This window comes from Dendrobates tinctorius, unplaced genomic scaffold (assembly GCF_039654945.1).
Source record: "Dendrobates tinctorius isolate UK_male_01 unplaced genomic scaffold, ASM3965494v1 ptg000075l, whole genome shotgun sequence".
NCBI classification, from domain to species: Eukaryota; Metazoa; Chordata; class Amphibia; order Anura; family Dendrobatidae; genus Dendrobates; species Dendrobates tinctorius.
In genome coordinates this window covers 40,835,019-40,859,997 of record NW_027361743.1, presented here as the reverse complement: position 1 = coordinate 40,859,997, position 24,979 = coordinate 40,835,019, and the positions used below count along the sequence as shown (strand labels likewise).

At 42.2% G+C, this 24,979-nt stretch overlaps 1 protein-coding gene across 4 annotated transcripts in view; it reads left to right on the top strand.

Annotated features, from left to right (window-relative positions):
• The window catches only part of STARD13 (StAR related lipid transfer domain containing 13), a 254,912-nt gene that overhangs the window by 80,721 nt on the left and 149,212 nt on the right, over nt 1–24,979 (top strand). The window contains exon 1 of one of the 4 annotated variants that reach the window (XM_073583198.1): nt 7,206–7,337. The exons of the other annotated variants lie outside the window; for them this stretch is intronic. Within the exon in view, the coding sequence (XP_073439299.1) occupies nt 7,304–7,337 (34 nt within the window). The 5' untranslated portion in view covers nt 7,206–7,303. Of the gene's footprint in view, nt 1–7,205; nt 7,338–24,979 lie in introns of those variants that run through there. 4 annotated transcript variants of the gene reach the window in all.

Sequence of the window (24,979 nt, the reverse complement as noted above, 5' to 3'; positions counted from 1 at the left end):
TTTTATAAAATACCTATTTTATCTATTGCAGATCTAGCAGTTGTCTGTACAACCCTGCTCACACCAGTGATTGCCTGTTTCCTGTGTACACTGTGCATAGGCAGAAAGCTGTCAATCAGTGCTGTGGGCAGGGTAATACAGATCTCATGAATATGGAGGACTACACGGGAAAAGGTTTACTAGTCCTCTAGTAGTAATTTACTGCTGATAAAACCTTGATATCAAAACAGCAAGCAGCCCAGTAAGTGACACATCACTCAAATCAGGATCTCTGTATCTAAATTATGCTGCTTTTAGATTATGGGGAAAAACCTTATGACAGATTCCCTTTTAGACACCTGAATTTCTTATAGGTAATTTGTCAGAAGGTTTTTTTACTTTTTAATCTGAGAGCAGCATAGTACAGGGCAAGTGAGCCCGACTGCAGGGATGTATCACTTACTGGGCTATGTTTTGTTGTTTCAATATAACCATTTGTTTTATCAGCAGAAGATTATCACTACACGACCAGGTCTCGTGCAGGCCAATCTGCATAACTACACCTCCACCACTGATTGGCAGCTTTCTGACAATGTACACAGGAAGCTGCCAATTAGTGGTGTGGGCGGGGTTATTCAGAGCTCAGCATTCCACTGCTACATCTACAGCAGAAAAAATAGGAATTCTATTAAAACAGCAGCAAGCAGACACATCGCTGGAATCGGGGTCTCTGTCCATACATTATGCTGCTCTCAGATTACATAGCAAAACCTGGTGACAGATTCCCACCTATTAGACTTTTGTGGATGGGAATGTCACATTATTATTGGTATGGAGAATGTATGAGAAACCAGAATGCATTATGCAGAGTCTTGTGCTTGGTCATCTCTTGGAAAATTAGGTGAATTTGTTATGGAGGATCCAGAACTGGTGATGTATGAAGGATGCCAGCCGGGTGTGAACGAAGGAAACTTATGTAATTGCAATGTTTGTAAACAAGACTATCCGGGAAACATAGGACTAATAATAGTGTTACACTGTAACAGAATAACTCAGCTTCCATGTAAATATCTTAAAATAATACCTGTCAGCCAGCCCATAATGACCTTTATACAGAACAAGTAAAATATATTAAGGGACCTAACGACAGGACGCCTTAGACTAAATATTGAAAGAGATGTTGGAACTCCTGTATATAAAACTAGTGCAGACATAACCTTCCCTGATGACCACAGTAGGCAGTGCTCATTGCCACTTTTTGCCTGCACAGTTTTCCATTTACTATATGGCCCTCAATGGGTGTTAAAAGCTTGAAAGGAATAAAAGCAATGGTCGATGTCGACCATCTATGTAAAGATCTGGAGGATTTTTTTGCCTCTAGGTACAGAAGTATCCCACCCTAAGGCATGTAAGAGTCATGGGGACAGTCCACTGCTCAGAGAAGAGGAGCTAAAAAGAATTGCTTACTGTCTGGAGGAGACACTTCATTTTAGCCGATCACCAGTTTGTGTTGCATTAGAAGCTACAGCAGCCAGATCCATGGTAATAGGCTGATTGCTGACATGACTTCACATACATACTGAACATTTTCTTTTCAGCTTTTGCTGGCACTGTAAAGCACAGCTTTTAATTTGCATTAAAAAAAACGCAATCTGTGAACACAGCCTATGTCACAAACTCTCTAAATTAATACATATTGTGCCAAATATTCCATATTTATTCTATTTTTCTACTATGTAATCCAGAGCTTTTGGCTTCTGCTGCTTCCTTCCACTTCTCTCATCACATCTTGACGTTACAGATGAGATCTCTTCTACATTTGGATTGTCTTTTTCTGCTGGTCCCATAAGATCAGCACATTCATTTCTCCAAATACTGGGGAACATTCCGATCATCTGTTTCACTTCATTTTGTTCTGTTCTTGTCCCACTCAGAAGCTGACAGCTGCACTCACAGGGCCGGTTATAACAAAGACTCACTATGACCCTAATGATAAGCACCTTCCACATTAATACTACTGGAAACTGGAAAACATGTTTTACTGCCAATGATGTGTTTGTGAACTTGTAATGCCCCTGATGTGCCATACCTCGGTGTCCCAGGACTGGGCGAGGCCCTGTTTGTTCTACTTATGAAACAGTCATGTCAAAAACTCTACTGAAAATGTTAATAATTAATCACATCCTCTGAAAAGCAAATAAGAAGCAACTGTCCAAATATCTGTCTCCTACATTCACCTTGAATGGCAAGAGAATCGCACTGAAAACATTACTTACAGCGATACAATGAGAAAGTCTTACACACGTGTTTTTAACACGTCCTGTATGAATTATAGAACATGAAGATTTCTGCCTCTGAATGTTATAAAATGTATCACATCCATGATCTCAATTGTTGAAGCTTACCTGTTCTACATCAATATGGCAGCTTATATGGAAAGGTTTGCCAGAAATATGAGGAATATATGACTTATTTCCTGTGTTTTTCACTAGTTCCTTCAGCAATCTCTATCTCTAATTTTTTAGTTATCTCCGTGCTATTGGTTGGAGATGATCTGCCTTAAAGGGGTTGTCCAGTCCAAATCAATAAGTCTGCAGTCACTCTGTGTGACTGCAGACTTAATTAATCCCCCCAGTGCACATATTGTGCACTGCGGGGACTCAATGGTTTCTGACCGGGGATGTAAGAGATATGCATGCCTCCGGCCAGTGGGTGCTGCCTCGCTCTACACAGTGTATGGAGCGAGGTGGCGCCCACTAGCCGGGAGTATGAATAGGTCCGGGGTCACTCTTGTGAGAAACACGCACGAATCTCGCGTCTCAATACCTGGCACTGCCGCTGGCACTCAGGACCGGAGCGCTCAGCTGCATAGAAATACATGCAGCCACACACTCCGGTCCCCAGTACCGGGTATTGAGACGCGAGACTCATCCAAGTTTCTCGCAAGTGTGACTCCGGTCTTACTCATACATACCCTCCAGTCCCAGGTTGGAAAGCGGCGAATCCACGCAGTGCACAGTGTGTGCTGGGGGGATTCATAAGTCTGCAGTCACACAGTGGGACTGCAGACTTATTGAATTGGACCAGGCAACCCTTTTAATGTCTCTTATATACAATGTACAGCAACAGAGGGATTCCTGCTCTTTATTCTCTGTAGCACGTGGACACAAGCATCAGCATTCAGGATATCATACTGTAGTACTGAGCAGTGTGGCATTGAATCCAGAGCTGAAGTGAGGTAAAACTGTTGCTTGAAGGTGCAGCTCTATGTGCCTTACACCTCACTGTGCTGGCAGGACATCTTTGGTCGACGAAAACATTTTTGAGCTGTTTTTTCAGAGTGAGTGATGAGGTCAAGAGGCAGGCCGGAGGAGAAGTGTCTCATATATTATATAATGTCAAACTCATCAGACATTATTCACATAGGTGGACACCACCGAAGATTATTAGATAAACACAAATGTGTTCTTCTAGTATGTGGAGAAAGAAATGGATGTGTAGGGCGCCGAGAACAGATGATTGTCGGGGGTGCCATGTATCAGGCTCCGACTGATCAGACATTGATGACCTATTCTAGATCATCAATGGTACAGTAGTTGAGAACCTCTTTAAAGGGAACCTGTCACCAGGTTTGGTTGATATAAGATGCGGCCACTGCCTTTCAGGACTTATCTAAAGCATTCTTTAATGCTATAGATTAGCCACAGATCCACCTGCAAGATTAAAAAGATGTCTTATTATACTCACCTGCAGGGCAGTCCGGTCTGATGGGTGTCGCAGGTCCGGGCATTGCGCTCCTGCGCAGGCGTACTTATCTGCCCAGTTGAGGGAGAAGGAAAGTACTGCAGTGCGCCGGCGCTGGGCCTCTCTGACCTTCCCGGTGCCTGCGCACTGCAGTACTTTCCTTCTCCCTCAACAGGGCAGATAAGTACGCCTGCGCAGGAGCATGATGCCGGGAAACCTGTGAAGCAAGCAGGAGGGCGGCGATCATATGAAGATAGGAGGTGCCGGACCCAGACCTGCGAAACCCATCAGACCGGACCGCCCCCCCCGGGTGAGTATAATAAAACTTATTTCTGTTCTCTTTCAGGTCAGATCTGGGGCAGATATACAGCATTATAGAATACTGTAGATAAGCCCTGTGAGGTGGTGGCCGTATCTTATATTGGCCAAAACTGCTGACAGGTTCCCTTTAAACTTTTTAATTTAAGAATGTGTCCATTTTCCTAAAATCAGATTTTCAGGTTCTTTTTAGAGTATTCTGTACCTTGTTGAGTTCCTGAATTTAATTGCACCCATTAGAACTATGTTGTGTACAAGATGATAAAAGTATCTGCATTTGGTCAGAAACCCTACCGCACCTGTTTATATGTTCAATTTATTGGACAACAGCTACAATCCCAGAAACCAATCCTGAAGAAGAGCAGCGCAATTTGCAGCAAAATCAAATTATTTTCATAATCCTGGATATCCAGCTTTACTCAACTTATAAAATTTTGATCTTTTTTATAGTCCTTATACCATAGTATTGGCATTGACCCTATTTTAATTGAGTTGGATGGAATAAGGCTTAAAATGGATTGTTTCACAAAATAAACTACCGTATCTGGTTGTGTGCTTTAAAGACATCCATGTAATGCATAAAAGTGCCAGGGTCACCTGAGTAGTTCTTTATTCTGACTCAGATGCTGGCACAAAATGAAAGACCTCTTTTTATGATGGCCACATAACACTAATAAGTTGCAATAACAGAAACAATCCATGTATACAGTCCTTCAAATGGCAGAACCAGGTGCTAGAAGAAGTGCGCTACTTGTTCCCTCTTCCGTGCTGGAGACAATTGCTGCTTCTCTTGCCTCTTCTTGACAAAGTCAAAAGCCATTTTTTAGCTTTCGTCTTATTAAATCCGGAGCCTATATGTCTAACAAATTATCATTGTGAGGACATCATGATAAAGCTAGTTTTACACCTCCGACATACAACGTCTTAGTATGGACTGCTCTTGTCCTGACCCAAACTCAACAACATTTATGCCTATGAGAATATTGACTTTGGGTCGGGAGACCTGCAGCCATTCTGGCCTGTACTTGGGACCATGAATGTTTGGATATTTGAAACTGGCCTAACAGTATAAAAACTTAGATGTCCGGTTCTTGATAAGTGTGGCTAAACAGCCCAGCTGGAGCACATTGTGTCAGTTCAAACTCATTTATTAACCCAGTACCTGACTATATTCCGAAACCTTTCTGCTAAACCTTAGACATTGAGCGGAAATCCAACTGAAATTATATCAATATTTGTAACCTGAGTTGTATCAGTGCCCCAAGAATGCAAATGGAATGCTCAGTTTCCCTCGTTTTCCTTAAGGAATGCCTCTCATTTTCCATAAATACGATTTTTTTTTTACTTGGTGTAAATGCCACCGTACGCCTGAAAACGGCATTGTTTTTCTTTTGCTCTGGTTTCTGGGACTTCATTGCTGCAGATATAATTGATATTGGAACATACCGCTGATATTTCTGGACAGCATACCAAAACCAGGAATTTGATCCAGGGCAGTGGATGTGTATGTCTGTGTGTTTTCTGGAAGAGGAAGCAAACGCCAGCCCTTTTAGTCCTGGGTGGCCCTATTTTGATATTTGCTATGGGGCATCCTTTGTTCTGCTGAAGGTATGATAATCCTATATGTAAAGGAACCTGACAGCTGAAACATGCTGCCCAAACCTTTCATTCGGTAGCATGTATCAGACACTGTCTATATAATCTCAGCCAAGTGATCATGCCGCTCAAGTGACTTGTTCAAGATGACTTCTCCCTGTCAGGCTCCCCTTGAGTGAGACATTTCTCTATGTACACACACATAGAGAGAGACCTGTCACTAAGGCTACTTTTACACTTACCGCTGTTTTTGCGGCCCATTATTGTGGCATGTTAATGCGGGCCGTATCGCAGCAATTTTTACGGTCCGCCGCAATAACGGGCCGCAAAAAGTATTGGGCAAAAAAAACGGGGTTACAATTAACTAGAAGTCACGCTACGCCGCAAAAACAAACTTCCGTTTGTTTTTGCGGCCCCATTGAATTACAATGGGGACCGCGTCCGTATGCCGCATAAAAGATTGAGCAAGCTCGATCTTTTATCACGGCCGCAAATACGTCCCTCATTTCCATACGGCACACGGCGCACCATGGAATTTTTGCGGGCCGATTTTGCAGCTTGGGGACGCAAAATCGCCCTGCAAACACACAGTATGTGTAAAAGCAGCGTTAAGGTGGGCGGGATGAAACCGTCACAGACTGTCCTCTTGGGCGAGTCATTTCAGTGGCATTTTCCCGGCCAGCATTCAAATTTTTATTTTTATTTAAAACCTAAGAGTTAATGTATCTTCTTGTGAAAAGGGATATGACAGTGTAAGGAGGCTTACAAGCCATGCAATGCTACTCTGGGAAATTAAATATGCAAATTGCTTTTTCAGATAGGAAGAGGACTTAAACTCTAGTGCCACATCTTGCAAGTAGTAATCCTAAAAGTCAGTATCGATGCGATAACAACCTTGCCATATAACTTTGGAAACATTACCCCTTAGAGCCCAATCATAAGCTTCTCATACAGCCAAACCAGATCTCATGCTTTGCACTGAGGAGGGGCAGCGCCCCAAAACACGTATCAGCAAATTAAGATTCTAATTTGGCTTTTATCCTAAATCATATGGCAAGGCTCATTAAAGGGTCGATATTGATTTTTGGGATCACTGATTCCATAGGTAACAAGTCCTCCTCCTCTCTGAAGAGGCAATTTACATAACTCTCTAAAACATCCCTGGCTGAAGTGAGAGTGCCGGTGACTGTAAGTGCTGCACATGGCTCGAGCAGCATGGATCAACTGTCCGGTTCTCTTTGAACTAAAACTCCGAAGCCATATCTGACTGTGAAGTTTAGGTTTTGTTTTCTTGTGTTATTATGGTTTTGTTTGCGTCCTGTCTGGCTGAAACTATAGTGAGAGTTCTAAATTAGCGGAAAACTTTCATAACCATCTCTACTAATTGTAGCATGGTAAATCTCCTAGAAAGCACGTTACTGAGAACACAGAAATCATTTCACTAAACACAGAAGACAGAAGACATTACATAAGATGTGTCCGCTGATTGGCTGGACGTGCAGTCGTGCTGCTCATAGCAGGTCAATAGGAGCACTGTACAGCTCGATACATCCACTATTGTTGGATGAGCGCAATGAAGCAACAAGCCAGAAGGTGACAAACGTTGCCTTCTCCACAACATGGCATTGTGAGTTAAGTTGATAGAAAGTTCAGAACTGGTTACGCCATGATTTTCTGTGCAGCGGAGAGCTTCCTATGCGGTGAGTAGTCTGTTAAATGCTGGTTTTATCTTAACCTATGATATATATTTAGCATTTTTTTTTTGCAAACTTTTAACTCATTCATTGCTATGACTTTCTACAGTCTGATCATTATCAGCCTCCGTGTCTCGGTAATTAGTGTCAGGGGACAATGTTTAGCGCATTGGATTCATTCAGAAATGTTGGCTTCGTTTGTGGCTTGTGTGAGCCATTCCACATGTGTTCCTAGTAATAGGTAGCTGCGGGCTATTGTACGTTCATTTTAGAACTTGGATTGCATTTCACGTCCTGTTCTAAGCAATTGTGCGGGGTAATCTGATCCTGTCGACTTGTTGCTTTGGAGACTTGGGTAACATTTAATGATGCGTCATGTTCTGACATTAGCTTACATTATTTATTAGAAGATGTTGTGACCTCATGTATTTTGTAGAGGATTTTAAAATCGACGTTGTGATTATTATTGGCTCGACTGTGACGAAAAGCTGTGGATTAGGTGAAATAAATTACAATGGAGCTAATCCGGGAGCAGATCTGCTTGGCAATCCACAGCATAAATTAAAGTTTTGGCTGGTTGTTATCTCTAAAAATTCACTATCCCAAATCGGGACTAACCCTAGGATTAAGCAGAGTGCCTAAATTATTGTACAAAATATAAATGTATCACTGTTATTGATCAGTGGTGTCTAATTGATTCCCACTAAAAACTTGGCCATGCGCATATACAAAAAAAACGCACGGAAAAGGCGCACAGACCCAGAGAATGCTTTTCATAAAAGTGCTATTATTTTTCCTATACATTCAATTAAATAGAGTAGACAATAACAGTAGCGATGCATATAATGCAAATACTTGCTAGATATAGATCTTTTTAGGGCAGTCCCAGAAGAGCTTGAAGAACGAGTCAACCCTGAAGCATCACAACAGTATACATCGACAGGCCATTTTCCTAATGCGGTGTCTCCGTTGTCCTCTTTTTGGGAATGCAGTTTGTTTTCTCACGGATGGTTATGCACTGGATTATATCTAAATACTTGCCTATGGGACTGTCTTAAAGAGACCTACATATATCTAGCAAGTGTTTGCGTTATATTGATTTGCATTTCGTGAATTGATGCTATTATTGTGTACTCTATTTCACTGAGTGAAAAAATTCTATGGTCTGTGTGACTTTTTTGTCTGTTTTTTATGTATTTCCAAGATGATGGTATGGGAATACCGTCTAACCTGCTGGTGTCACTAATAATTTTTTACATGCACATATGCATATATGGTTGAGCTTTCATTTGACTGTCAGCTATCTCTCTTGACTCCTCCATACACATGAGCTGCCAAATTCAGACTGCCCAACCATTATCTCCCCCAACATCATCCCTCTATGGCTAGGGTCCTATGACCATAGATTCTCTTATCTGAGAAAATCGGGTCAACTTATGCTAATGACACTCTGATCAGACTCTGATCCGAGGGTCAGCTTCATGTTATCCGATTCTCTTGCATGAGGAGACAATGGAGACAAAACTGTCCATCTTGTTTCCATCTTCTCCATTCGCTAAGGAAAGATAACACCCCCTTTCCCAACCCTCGGTAATCATGGGAAGGTTGTTTATATCGCTTATATTCATATTAAGAGCCCTCCAGTTACCAACTCCAGCTGCCTTTGTCTGTACATAGTGATTCAGGTATATAGTGCCAAGTGCTGCTCATATAAAAGTGTGGTGGCGTACTCTCTTACACGGGCCCACCGGAGGATTCTCCTGTAGGCCATTTCAAGCCTGTTTTATATATATATATATATATATATATATATATAGTTGAGCTCAAAAGTTTACATACCTTGGCATGATTTTTGCTTTCTCAGCCTCTTTTCAGAGAATATGAATGATAACACCAAAACTTTTTCTCCACTCATGGTTAGTGGTTGGGTGAAGCCATTTATGGTCAAACTACTGTGTTTTCTCTTTTGAAACCATAATGACAACCCAAAACATCCAAATGACCCCGATCAAAAGTTCACATACCCTGGTGATTTTGGCCTGATAGCATGTACAGAAGTTTTTCGCAAAAAAATTATATATTGTGGAGCGTGAAATCTTGACTATGGGAAACTTAATTATGTAGCTTATGTTCATTAAAAAAAAAAATTTTTCTAGGGTTCTCAGAGTATGTTTTTGGGGTCCACTGGTTGTAAAATACACTTTATTATTCTAATGTAAACCTGTTTGTTGAGCCTTAAAATGCCCAATAACTACTGATATTCCAAAAACACATCCCTCTAGCACCTTCTCCGGATTTCCCCGACACCTATTATCGTATGTTGTAATCGCCTGATTGGATTGGAGGCCCCAGTCTTATATCGCGCAGGAATGTAAGCGTGACATATTGATGCTTCACTAAGCGCTTCACTGAGATAAAATAAATACATAACCTATACATACACCTCAACAGCCCGAGTTACAGAAATTCCAGGAATTGATTTCCGGACGCTTCTTAAAGACAAACTAACCACATTTTCATGCACACATTAGGGCAGACTTACGATTCCAAGTGCAACTCAAATTTAACGGAATCTTCACCAAATTCTGGTGCAAATTGGTGCATCTGGTTGTAGATCTTATTATTATCTGTCTACTAAGTGTCATGTTTGCGGCTCGTTAAAAGGGGCATGCCTTTGAATGGAGAGAAATAGCTTTGCAAGAAGAGGGGCATGAATTTAAATGCAACAAATGTGCCTATATTGCAGTCACAGTTTGCAAATCAAGAGGTGGAGCCAGGTTAGACAAAAGTGTGGAAAGTAGCACCACATTTATTATCCAGCGATATCCAATGTGATATATGTGTGCATTTTCAGGCTGTACAGTATAAGTTCGCAAAGGATCTGATCCACTTATCCACTTTTAAGTGCATCTTTTTTAATCTAAATTTAAAGAAGCACTCCCATCAAAGTGTGATGTAGAATTGTAGTTCTAATGTAGTTCTAATGATGACTCATGCAGGAGAAAAGAGATTTTCTGTTTCTGCATAGAGCTTAGAAGGATTCAGCTGGTTGTAATTGCAATTGTAAGTACACAGTGCTGTATAACATGATGACTGCAATATATTAAATGAACATATTGATGGGAGGAGGGCTTCTTTAAGGGGTTTTCTGAGCTTGGGATGATTTTTTTTGTTAACACTTGTGTATATAAAGCTGTAAATGATCTCCAAATATGCATCTTAATATAGTAAAAGGATAGACAAATCTATCACCACAGTGCAATGAAAATAAGGAATAATACATTTAGCAAGCTGCAAGAAACTGTAAAAAGACGAGCAAATGTTTCTAAAAGAATCCAGCAAGTAGAGTATAACATGGCTCGATAATGATATCTGTATTATCACATGGCCTTCAGTAGAGAAAAACAATATACAGCCCATCGACTGAAGACTAAAGGTACTGTCACACTTAGTGATGCACCAGCGATCCCGATCAGCGATATGACGCGGTCAGGATCGCTGGTGCATCGCTAAGTGGTCACTAGTGAGCTGCCACACAGGCAGATCTCACCAGTGACATCGCTGGGGACGGGGGTCGCTACTTACCTGTCACACTAGGCGATCCTGCGTCCTCCCGCCCAGCTCCACGCTCGTCGCTCGTCTCTCCACAGGAAGCGCTGCAGGAAGCTGACGACGAGAAGCGGTCCAGGACGTTCTCGCGCGATCAGCGATAACCAGCGGGGGAGCGGGTCGTAGGTAAGTATCAGACACAGCGATATCGCTATAACGTCACAAGTTATAGCGATATTGCTAGTGATATCGCTTAGTGTGACAGTACCTTAAAGCTTTGCTTTATAATTCGCTTACAATTGACAAGATGATTATCAGGTATGTAGATGAACACACACAAACATGTGACAGATGAGAGCTGACATCTAACATCAGATTATGTGTCATTATCTGAGCGCAGACAAGGCTGTTAGCATTGTAGCCCAGGCCGATGAGAAGCCCAAATCGTCTTATTTTTCTAAATCCAAGAATAGTAGCAGTGGTCATTATATCAATTATCCATATATGCTTTTATATGGAATCTTTCAGCAGGTTTTTGCCTTGGAATCTGAGAGCAGCGTGATGTAGGAGCAGAGAGGCTAATTCTAGTGATATGTTACTGAGCAGCTAGGTGCAGTTTTGATAAAATCCCTGTTTTCCTTGCTTTAGCTGTAGCAGTGCTATGAATGCTGAGCCCTGTATAACCCCACCTACATTATTGACTGGCAGCTTCCTGTGTACACTGGACATTGTCAGCAATCTGCCAATCACGTTTGGGAGCAGGGTTACACAGATTAGCTGGACTGTCTGGTACTCAACACTTAGTCCTCCAGTGAGAATCTCCTGCTGATAAAACAATGATTGTATTTAAACTTCGGCAAGCTGTTGAGCAAGTGACACATCATTGTAATAAGGGTCTTTACCCCTACATTATGCTACTTTCAGATTAGAAAGCAAACACTTGCCGAGAGATTTCCATTAATCTTAGTCTTTGTTCTCATCATCCATCCTAGTAGTCTCCAATTGACATACATGCTGCATTCATCCGTGGAGACTAAAAGGCTGTTCTTTTGGCCATACTTCAGCATACTTTTTTTTTTTTTTGGTACTGAATAGCTTACCAGACTACAGTATTCTACACAAAGTTACATAGTTTAACAGCATACTGCGTGCGTGGGAAACATTTTTTTACAATGGGAGCCTATTAGTGACATATCTGGCATATTGCAAATATACATCTATATATGTCTGGAGATTTTCTGACTTATAACTCCAACAGAAGGCTTCTAGTGTGCTGTAAACAGACCCTGGTCTGTATGTTCAAACTCTCCAATGATTGCCCTGTATAACTTGTTAATGTGCATTTAGACAGGATGTTCTCAGGCCTCCTAGTAAAATAAAAACCCCTATCCTCACCTCTGGTACTGGTGTTGTTTCAGCAGTGTTGGCACTGACTCTTCCTGGGATCACGTGACATTGTTTTGTAAAGCAACACCGCTGGAACAGCGCTGACACCGCTGGAACAGCACCGGCACCACAGTTGAGTATAGGTGCTTTTATTTTATAAGGGGGAAACATTTTTTGAGAAGGGGTTTTCCAAGTAGTGGACTTCCTCTTTAACTATTGACTGTCAATTATATACAAGTTGATCTACATTTTCTCTCCTTTTTATACAGAATAACTAAAACTAATAGGAACAGAACAATCATCAATTTTTTTTTTGCTTTTTGAATTATTGTGGGCAAGTTTACATGAGCCAAGAAATATATGCTGCATTAGAGACTGCAGAGAACATGCTTTACATTTGCATAGCAAAAGAGAAGGCTCAAGTTCAGTTTATGGAGGTTTTAGAAACTCTTCTAGATCACCCACTCACAACCTAACAATTAAAGATAAATAGGGTTGAATCATCCGTGTAAGGGCAGTCAGAATGGAGTTGACTGGCTTAAAAATTCTTCAAAATTTTCAAATACTGTATTAGGTTACTCTAGAGACATCAATTTATTAGCAGAGCAGAGAGTGGCTGCAAAGATCGCCTTTCTCCAGCACTGTCATGCACTGCACAGATAGCTCACTCATTTATATAGGAGCTGTGTAATTCTTCATTTCCCCAGTGGGGGTGCAGCAAGGAAACTGAACATTTGATGCTAGCTTCACTCATAGATTACATCAGATTATTTGGTATCTCAGTAGTAATACATCCCGTGTTAAACTAAATGAGATAATTAATCTGCATTTGTTGGGGCATGGTGGGAGGTCTCAATTAACACGAGATGGTCCAATGACTTTGATGTAATGTGCCCTTTATTGTTTGAGGATTGTTGAAATGAAGAATTGTTCAAAAGAAACAATCCGTATAGTATACTTTTCTTACTCCCCCCAATTTTTTTTTTGGTAAGAACATATGATGATATCTTCCATTTTCTTTTGTATGCACACAATATTACAGATAGGTATCAACATATTAGTCGATTCCTTGAAAATAACTTTTTACTGTAAACTGCTCCCCTAAATTACTTAAAGCATCAGTTTATCTGCAGCGTAATAATGTTCTTCACTTATGTAAATGTAACATCATTTTTAGTAGTATTAGATCCCACAGAATAAGAATTACAGCGTAAAAACACACCAGGGTAATACATTACTGTGATATCCAGAAGACACCGCACTGTCACATTTGTAATGGACCATTAAGTTTACGAACCTGGTAGAAATGAAGATAAAAACCATACTTGTGTGGAAATGTCCATAAATTTTACTTCTCTACAGGAAGTTGATAAACACTGATTGGAGATTATAGCTTTGTGATAATCTGCAGAACAGCATAAAATTTTATATATATTTTTTTACGACAAGTCCAACATTTACTATTGTAAAATCAGGCTGCCAGTATAAGACCCCCTTCACACTTCCTGATATTTCCAGTACTGGAAAAAACAGTACCGGTGAGGTCCATGTCCATGTGACATCTAATGTGACAATGTAACAGCATCCATGTGGCATAAGTAAGTCCGTGTCCGTGTGTCCCATCCATCAGTGTGACAAGTACTCGAACAGAATGAACTGTTGTGAGTTCATTTTTCCCTTCGTCACTGAGGTCTGGTGAACTCCCTATTCTGTTAAAGGAAGGTAATGAGCCTGATTATCAGGCACCTGAGCCTAATGAGGATGACTGGCTGAGTGGAGTCACGGACTGGATATAAGGCTGCCGACACCCTTCTGCCCTGCGGGTGATTTCTCTGTGGACTTCTAGGACACCAGTCTGATTCCTGCTCCTCTAAAGCTAAGTTTTCTGCTTTGCCTGTTAGCATTTGTGTTTTGTTTTTGTTTTCCTTGCTTTTCTGGATTCTGCCATTCCCTGCTGGGGTGAGCTGAATCTCCTTTTGCCGGTTGCTCTGTCTTCAGAATATTCCTGAGTACTGACATAGCTTTTTTGAAGCCTAGCGTCTTCAGGGCCTTTTTCACTGTCAGTCTGTTGGCTCTTATTTTCATTGGGTTTTTCACGGATTGCAGACAGCAGCCTTCCTGTCCTTTCCTATCTAGTTAGCTTGGGCCCTGTCTTTGCTCAGTCTATCTTTCTGTCTGTGTTAGTGTTTTCATCTTGCTTCACCGTCATTATACGTGGGGGGCTGCCTATTGCTTTGGGGTCTGCTCTGGGGCAGTTTAGATTTCCCCTTTCTTTCTTTAGGCGTATTTAATTCTCCGGCTGTGATCGAGGGGTCTAGGGCATCGTAGGAACCCCCCACGGCTACTGTTAGTTGTTGTGGATAGGATCAGGGGTCTGCAATCCGATAGCTGCCAACCTCTCTGGTTTTCTGGGCTTAGCTAGCATTTCTGTTTTTGCCTCCTACGGTGACTCAATCATAACAATGAACAATACAAATGACAGATATTTAGGTGATAGGTGTTCAAAGATATAGATAGATAGATAGATAGATAATAGATTGATAATAGATAGAAATATGTCAGTGAGATATAGACTATATATTTTATCTGGAGCGCTCTCTGCAATTAAAGGACTTTTCTGCGTGTGTGTTTATTACCTTAGACTATGGGGTTAATAATGGGGGTGTCTGACATTACACAGGTGGCATCAATCCCAAAACTATTACCCCGCTTATGGGAAGAGCCGAGGCTAAGTGCCAGAATTGGTGCACCTAATGTATATGCTATTTCTGGGGTGGCTGAGAGCTGGTGTTATTAGTCTGGGAGATGGACAATATTCATGGCCCTTCCCAGCCTATTACCAGCCTGCAGCTCTCTGTTTAGCCTTTGCTGGTTATTAAATATAGGGGAGATTGTTATTAATGGGTCACTGAGGAGGAAAGCAAGACCAAGCTAAGCCACAGAAAACCAGAGAGGTTGGTAACTAAGCGGATTGCAGACCCCTGATCCTATCCACACAACTAGCAGTAGCCGTGGAGCATACCTACGATGATTCTAGACGCCTCAACACATCCAGAGAGCTAAATAAGCCTAAAGCAAGAAAGGGGAAATATAAACTGCCCTAGAGCAGACCCCAAAGGAATAGATAGCCCCCAAACATATATTGTCGGTGAGACAAGATGAAAACACAAATGCAGGTAGGAAAATAGGCTGAGCAAATGATGGGGCCCAAACTAACTAGACAGAAAAGGAAAGACACTGTCTGCAGTCATGCAAAAAACCCTGCAAAAAATGTCCAACATGTCTCATAGAAAAAATACTGAAGTCACTAGACTTTGCCCACTATATCAGCACTTTGGTATATTCTGAAAGCAGAGAGAGCAAAGAGAGGCCAATCTAATAAGGGAAAAAAACAAACTGGCACAAACAGTAACATAGGGATGGAAATTCAGCACAGCCCCAGCCAGGCTGGTTTACCTCACAAAACTGAAATAGACAAAACCAAATCAAATGTGAACCATAGCAAAAGATCACTTAGCTTGATCATGCAGGGACTGAGCTGGAAACTAACACCTCTGGAGGCAGGAAAAAATCACCAGCAGAGATAGAGGGAGTCGGCTGTCTTAAATCCAATCAGAAACTCCAAATGTCCAATCGTCCTCCTCATTATCAGGTGGCAGGCCTCTGTCAATTATATCAGCTCCATTACCTCCTATAACCACCAGAGGGAGCCCGGAAAGAGAACTCGCGACCCCTCTGTCAATACAACCAGCTCCACTACCTTCACTAGTAACCAGAGGCAGGCCAGAAAGTGAATTCACAACAGGAGATCTCATGTCATTTGTTTGGGTCCCCGCTTTAAAAATTACCAGTAAAGTCTTCGTAGACATCTGTGAGCTGATATTAATAGGTTAGGAACCTTTATGGATATTTGCCCTTCCCAGAATAATAACACTAGCCCCCATCTGTCTGCTGTCCCTCAGCTAGTTAATAAAAATAAGAGGAGCCCCCACTCCATTTATCTATTTAATTATTGCACTGACTACAACTATCACCAGCATTGACTGATCTCTCTGATAGCAGGGAGACAAAGCAAGGCTGATGCAAGCGCTAACTGTGGTGCTTTTCCCAGCTGCCGACACTTGTCACACAGATGACACATGGATGACATCTGTGTGTCATCAGTGTGCACGTGTGCGGGACGTATTGCGGACTGTGCTGCCAAAAACACCGGACAAGTCTGCTTGTTTTGCACACGGATACACAGTCCATGTTAACACTCGGACATGTGCGCAGGCCCATAGATTTGAATGGGTCTACATGTGTAAGTGTCTCAAGTACGTGTGAACACTGTCACCACACGTACTGGAGACACTAGTGTGTGAAGGGGACCAAAGGCTCAGATCACACTGGTATCATGTTAACTTTTAATACCACTGACTTACAAGTGGTTCTTTCCATCTGGAAAAAAATATAATGCCTTTACCACCAAGGTTGTGGTTACAGTGGCCGCTCTGTATTCTCTGAGCGGTGACTGAACCGGTGCCACCCCCAGCCCTATGACTGAACGCGACTGCTGGCAGGGAGAATAGAGATCATTTTCTCCCCACTGCATTCGGCTGTGTGCAGGCGCCGGACAGCATAATAATGCTGTTAACCTGCAGATTAACGGCATATCTGCTGGTAAACAGCGTTATTCCTGGTGACAGGTTCCCTTTAAGACAAAACCTAATAGACAGTCACATAGCATGGGACAACCCCAAAGAAAAGCTGACAGTGGGCATGACCTGGGTTTTTGGACATGGTTTTAATTTTTTATTAATGATACTGTCATTATGTGAAATTACGGTATATCAAATCCATGGTATAAACTTTTCTGCATAGGTGGGTAGTGGAGAATTTAAGTTTGTGGATGGCCCCTCAAATGAAATTTATCTGGTTAACCTAAAATATGCAGTCTCAAGCTATGTTCTCACTATGTAGTTAAAGGGAAGCCATCATCAGAAAATGACCTTTTGCTTAAATTAGGTTTTTGAGTTAAAAGTGGGGTTTTTTTGGAAATATTTTTTGTCTACCACAGTTTGTATTAAAAATAAGAAAAATAGAGAAAAAAATAGAAATCTTGCCATTCACATACTGGCCACTAGAGGTTTCTTAGACTTTAACTTCTTGTTGTTTTAGGAAATTCACATGTATCGTATGTTAGTAACAATGAACAGACTCTGACCCTGTCTCTTGCACTGAAGCATCTAATGAGCGTGTGCAAAGGTCATTGTGAACAGAGGAGGAGCAGAGTCAGCTTTGACATCACTTTTTGTGATTGGTTGATCCAGTATTATCAGCTGTGTATACAGGTGTTACCTGTCATTTTAGTCTTGCTTCTGATGATAATGAGCCTACCGAAAACTCTTTCTGAAAGGATAGGAGGTGTGAACTTATATTAACCCCAGTAACCAGTATGAGAATTGCAAAGATACTAATTTTGTTTTTAATAAATATCGTAATATCAAAAAGAAGATTGCTACTTTTAACACTGGATATGTAATACAAAACCTGCTTTAAACCGTAGATCATCTTCTCATGTAAGCTAAGATGTACTTGTAAATATATATATATTGGGAGACCATGGCGATTGCACAGCATATTGGTTTTTCTTTTAGAGATATATTTTTAATATTTCCTGATTGTACCATTGATGTAAATGTTTAGTGCAATTTTATTAAAGGGATTTTCAACTATGTAGATATGGATGATGGCCTTTCCTTAGACTGATAGGCCATCAATATCAGATCAGTGGGGGTCCGACACCTGACACCCCAACTGATCAGGTGTTAGTTACCTGTTCCTGCAGTGGTCAAATGTACACAATGTATAGAGTGAGGCATCACCACCTTGTCACACTGTTTAGTGGCAGCTCCCAGGTACTTCTGATTAGCTCCTTTTCAAATGAACAGCTGATCGGAGAGGGGGCTGAGTGTTGCCCCCCCCCCCAGATGTGATGTCATGGCCTTCCCTAGGGATAGAAATAGAAAGACCATAATATAAGGTATCAAAGCTGAAATAGCTTTACTTCAACTCCTCTTTTGATAAAGGCCCATCAACAGAGTTGAAACGTTGTGAATATTTTTATGAGTAAGACGCTATCAACTTGGATCGTGTGCTGCGTTTTGTTTTCTTTCTTTTTGTGGATATCAGGTTCTTGGGCTCGGACTTTGCATGGATATTGCAAATATCAAAAGACTGACTGGCACATCCAAGCTAGTGTGAATAGGTGCATACCAGGAGCAGCTACCTCCATATACAATGTACGAAAAAGGTTGCACTCTATCGTGCTAAAGAATGTCAATGTGAAGTATGAACCATGAATAGCAATACGACTTTTGAATACTAGGAAAAAATCCAATATCTAATATTCAATAGCTTGGATGTGTCAGTCAGTCTTTTGTTATTTCTGTGTTAGCTTCCTGACCGAGCACTCCACCCTTCAACATGTGGTGATTTTAATTACAGCAGGTTCCTATCTATCCATAAATGCAGGCATTACTGAGAGAGGTGTCACATTCACCCAGGAATTCAGACATCAGCCTTAGGCCAGGATCACACTACTGAGTGTGATGCGAGAAACTCGCACGAGCCTCTCGCATCAACACACGGCGGCACAGCCGGCACTCAGGACCGGAGCTGCGGCTGCATAGAAATACATGCAGCCGCAGCTCCAGTCCTGAGTGCCGGCGGCAGTGCCGTGTGTTGATGCGAGAGACTCGTGCGAGTTTCTCGCATCACACTCAGTAGTGTGATCCCGGCCTTAGAGAAGTATTCATACTGTTAGGGATCCATCAGTTTTTGGGACCACCTTGACGTTGGTTGATGGGCAGGCATGATTTGGCCAAACTGTGTGCAAAGTGTCTCATATTTTTTCGAAATATTCAAAAGCCGTATTGCTAGTCATATTTCACATCTTCCACATTGACATGCTTTCGCACGATAGAGTGCAACCTTTTTTGTACATTGACATGGATATTGCTCCAACATTACTCTGCTGCCCATGTGATGTACTTCTGCTACTTATCTCCATATTCTATCTTGAAGACAGATCATTAATATAATTGTAGTGAAAACCCCTTTAAAGGCATTGTACGAAAAAAAAATGGCTGCTTCCTTTCCAAAACAGCGCCATCACTGGCTGCGTGCAGCAGTACAGCTCAGTTACTCATGTGAAAGGTGCTGAGTTGCATTACCACACCCAACCCATAGACAAAGGTGGCGCTGTAGAAATTAAATGCGTTTTTCTAATCTGATACAACCTTTTTATTACTAGGAAGCAAACTAAGCATTAATTTTTACCAATTTAACATGTATATCTAAAATTACATAAAGAAATCCACGCTTTTAATTTTAATCACTGGCTTCTTGCTCAGTTTTGGGTCTATTTCTTGGCTGGTAATTTACATTCCTTTTTTTTTAACTATGCCAAATACTTTCTGACCATTCATACAGGCATAATCATTGGCAATCATTTCTAGCGCTGTTTGCCAAGGGGCACGACGTTACTTTCAATGACAGCAGATATTTGAGATATTATTTAGTGTGTTCTACACATTCCGTGAGTTGATGTCCAGTTTGTCATTTCCAAGAAGGTTTGGTCTCTTTTTGGATGGAGCTGATGGCATAGTGCAAATATTCTCCAGCCTGCCTGGAATAAAGGGAGAAAGAAAAGGCATGTAATCTGCAGGCACACTCATAATGCCTACTTACAGCGCTGGGTCTATTCACGAGAGAATTAAAGCGTTCATGAGCTGTTCCACTGCTGTATGAAAACATTTCCTGTGGCATTTTAATCTATCATTGTAAACATCTTGGTCTCTTCGGTTGCCAAACACGTCAGCTGCCTTCTATTTGGGAACAGAAGCTGAGATACACATTATGTCATCCTCGTGTAACAACAGAAATGTCAGCCTTATCTATCAATTAGGAACCTCGGCTGTTCTCCTCGATGGTTAGGATCCTTTGTAATTTTTCATATAAACAGTAAAACGTTAAGATCGGGTCACGCCTAAAGTATGATAAACTCTTGGCCTTGGTAATAAGAATGACTGTTTAGATAAGTGATGATGACCAATGAATAATTGCATAACTCAGACTCGTGGTAGCTGAGAAAGTGGCTAAAGAAAAATATATGGCTGAAAGCTAGGGTGGTGAGACTGGTGGCCTCCATAGAAGAGACTTTGAACCTTCTCTTGGGTAGCCACAGTTTGAAGAACACTTTGGTTCTCACCATAAAGTGAACCTAGAGGTTCTCCTAGTCACAGGGCGAGTAGATAATTCACTTATTAACTTCTTCTTTGTAAAGTTCTTCATCTAGCTCCGGTATTTGCTTACACTTGTATTATTAGACACACCGAAGCCTTTACATAGAGTAAATTGGGGCACGAAGACTTCAATCGTCAACGGTGATGTGTTATGGTAGCTGCTCAATTCCCTGCAGCTCCACCACGGTGGAAATGAAGGATTGCACAGTTCACAATAAAATCAATGGACTGTCCATATAATACATGGACATGTTTGGTCCTCCACATCGCGAGATGATCTTTGTGACCTCCTATTTGTGGCTAGTAGATGAATACAGAATACCACCAATCACTTTATAACTCACAAATTGGGTATTTGTAAATAGGGTTATTAATATTGATCCAAACAACCCATGAGTTTTCCTTCACCGCTTTATTATATGGATAAATTGACAATACTGGGAACATAAACTTTTTAGTGAGTGACAATTAGTTAAAGGGAACTTGTTATGTCACCAAATGCTATTAACCTGCAGATATAGGGTTAATCTGCAGGTTAATAGTGTTCTAAAGCTGTGCGACCACTGCACTGAAAGCCCAGCTACCAGGAAGAAATGCAGTTTCATCCTCCCAGCAGCCGCCGCTGTTAAGCTATAGAGACGCCGCTTCAGTCTCCGCTAAGTACATAGTGGCCGGTGGCTGTAACCACGCCCTGACACAGACTCACAGCAGGCTCAGCACTGATGCACTGCCAGTTGTCAGTCAGTGCCAGGGTGTGGTTACAGCCACAGATCACTATGTACTGATGTATAATGGTCAGCTGAACGCACCAATTTTAATGGGATCAGACAAAAGTCTGCGTATGGGGGACTCATGACTGTTCCCTGACGAATTATGTTCTTGGACATAAATATCAGTGGTTGGAAATCAATCTCCCAATCCTTTTGTTCGCTGGGGAGATAAGCTGCTGCCAGATGATTCTGGCAGTGGATCTGTCTTAGAGAATATAGGAACACTTAATAGTTCGACTGACAGATGTGAAAAGTGTATGGCCAGCAGTACAAATGAAAAAATAAAATCTACTTGGTTAGATTGCTTTGACTTAGGCACCTTGTCTTTTTATACATTTATTGCACTTCTGTTGTGGGATTTGTTGCATCGTTATAAAAAGCAATAGTGGATCTTCTAAATTTGGATTTGTTTGGTCATCCAGCTGTGTCCTTTATCAGCGATGATGTATTATCCGGGAAATGTGGCAAGCAAACTTCATTTCATCCTTCAGCAGATTAATTATTTATCCGTACATATGACCCAAGAGCAAAAGGAATGGAAGATGTTTCCGAATATTATCATGGAACTAAATAGTTGTTATCCTGGGAAGTCAAAGAGTAAATTCTTCATGCATCTGTATATAAATATCAGTGACAGCATGTGACACTGGTGATGATAGTGAATCATTGATCGTGTACCGTCATGCTTAGGTAAGGAAAAGAGGAAGTTTGTGCATTCTTTTCTTAGCTTGGGAGCTGTAGATGTAAACGAGCGGGATTAAACACAGAAGATTTTATGAACAGTCTTCTGCATGAGGTCATGAAAACAATCCCTATAAAGTCCTGGTTACTTTCTTAGTATTCAACTTTTTTAAATACAATGGGAACAATAGACTCCTATTGATAAAAGGCAAGGACATGATTATGTGACTGTCTGCATGTCCATTGTCACCATGGACTCTATTTAAGGTGATCCGTGTGACATTTCTCACATCTTTAGTTTGTGTATGTGTCAACACGACTCACAGGATAAAAGTAAAGGTACATCATTGCCTTAAAGAGGACTTTCACCAAATTTTCTATGTTCAGTTGGACACATGATGTAATAGTGGATGCAGAACAGAAAATATTTTTGTTTTGTTTTTTTAAATTGATCTTTCTATTGCAGAGATATTAGCAATCAAAAATTTGGCACCCAATGAGTTAACTTTTGTTAAGTCCAAGTGGGTGTTTTCAGATAGCAACTCATAGAATGAGAAGAAGTACACCCCCCCAGTGAATGCAACTTATACAGGGAAAAGGAGAACACACCTCCAGTGATAGTCACTCATACGGGGAAAAGAAGTACACACCCCCAGTGATAGCCACTCATACAAGGATAAGAAGTACACGCCTCCAGTGATAGTAACTCATAAAGGGAGAAGAAGAACATCCCCCAGTGACAGCAACTCATACAGGGAGAAGAAGTACACGCCCCAAGGAATAGTAACTCATTTAGGAAGTAGTACACACCTCCAATGATAACAACTCATACAGGGAGAAGAAGTACATGCCCACAGTGACATCAACTCATACAGAGAGAAGTACACACCTCCAGTCATAGCAACTCATACAGGGAGAAGAAGTGCACACCCCCAGTGATAGCAACTCATAGAATGAGATGTACGCCCCCCTCCCAGTGATAGCAACTCTTACAGGGAAAAGAAGTACACACCCCCAGTAATAGCAACTCATACAGGGAGAAGAAGTGCACTACCCCAGTGATAGTGTGGGGAAGGTGACTTGACGGACAGACTTGACTGGAAGTAGGAGGGAACGGTTGGTGCACTATGTACGGAGATTGACAAGGACAGCAGGGTGATAGCTGGGAAAGACAGACAAGAGAGTGCAGTACCTAGAAATGACCACAAGATGGCAGGGGGAAGTAGTTCAGGACTCAACAGCAGCTTAGGGCTTGAGAAACGCTTAGTCATGGGGGGCGGGGAGATAGGAACCCAGGAGGGGAATTCCCGGTGAGAGAGGAAATAAATAGGACTGGTTGGGGTTCCAGGCAGGCTAGTCCCGGGAGGAGCTTGGCAGAAGAAGGAGAACAGCAAAGAGCTCGACTAGGAGACTGACAGGAAAGAGACAGTCAGGGGGGTGGCCCTGACCCGACGGACCGCAGGACAGACGAGGCCCCGGGGGTACTGATTGGACGACGACCTCGAGCAGGTGAAGCGCTGGCGGTAGATTGGTCTAGGACAGCCCCAGCGAAAGGTCCGAGAGGGACGTTACTTCGACTGGAGGAAAGGTGCAGGTACCCGGGCCTGGAAACGGAGAACTGTAAAGAGGCTGCGGTGCGTGGTTGTGGTCGTCAGGAGGACGACGAATAAAATCCGGAACTGTTACAACTGAACTCTGCCTCCATCTTGTCCTTGCTTCGTCTGGTGTCTGTGTTGTCCGGACGTGGTAATCAGTGGACCACCCCCCAATCCGGGCCCCCACCACATTAGCAACTCATACAGGGAAAATAACACGCCCCCAGTAATAGCAACTAATACAGGGAGAAGTACACTCCCCCAGTGATAGCCACTCATATAAGGAGAAGTACACATCCCCAGTGATAGCAACTCATACAGGGAGAACTACACGCCCCCAGTGATAGCCACTCATATAGGGAGAAGTACACACCCCATTGATAGGAACTCATTCAGCAAGAAGTACATGCCCCCACTAATAGCAACTCATGTAGGGAGAAGAAGTACATGCCCCCCTAGTGATAGATATTTATATAGCGAGAACTACATGCCCCCAGTGATAGCCACTCATATAGGGAGAACTACATGCCCCCAGTGATAGCAACTCATACAGGGAGAAGTACATTTCCACAGTGATAGCAACTCATATAGGGAGAACTACATGCCCCAATGATAGCCACTCATATAAGGAGAAGTACGCCCCCCCAGTGATAGCAACTCACACAGGGAGAAGTACACACCCTCAGTGATAGCAACTCATACAGGGAGAACTACATGCCCCTGTAGGGGAAGTGGACTGACCTAAGGACCTGTCTGTAGTGGGAAGGTAAATGTACAGTGTGCTTGACATGGACTGCTGTATATGAAAGTGGGAGACAGCTGGAGATAGTAAGGGATGGTGGAGTACTGGGTTTGGCCACTAGGGGAAAACCAAGAACAGCAGAAACAGGTGTAGTACTGTAGTTTGGCCACAAGATGGAAGCAGGGAGCAGTGAGGAAAGGGCTTAACATCAGCTTAAGGCTATGAAACCGCAGAGTCATGGGGGGCGGAGTTACAGGAGCTCTAGAGGGGGAATTCCCAGGGAGGGGAATATAAGAAGGGTTAGAGAGTTCCAGAAAGAAGCCAGTCCAGGGAGAGGAGCTTAGGAGAAGAGAAGAAAGGAGGAAACGGACAGAGAAGAAGCTCCGGCAGGGACTGATGAGGAAGACAGTCAAGGGGGTGGTCCTGACATGAGAGCCGCAGGACAGAGAAGGCCCTGGGGGTACCAGACGGACGGACTCGGACAGGTGCGGCGCTGTGGTGGTGGGCCTAAGGCAGCCACGGTGAGGGAGCCACAAGGGACGTCACTGAAAAGGACTGAGAAGAAGGTGAAAGGTACCTGGGCCTGTGTGTCGAAGCTGTCATGCTGCTGCTGTGTTGCTGTGGTCGTTGAGAAGAC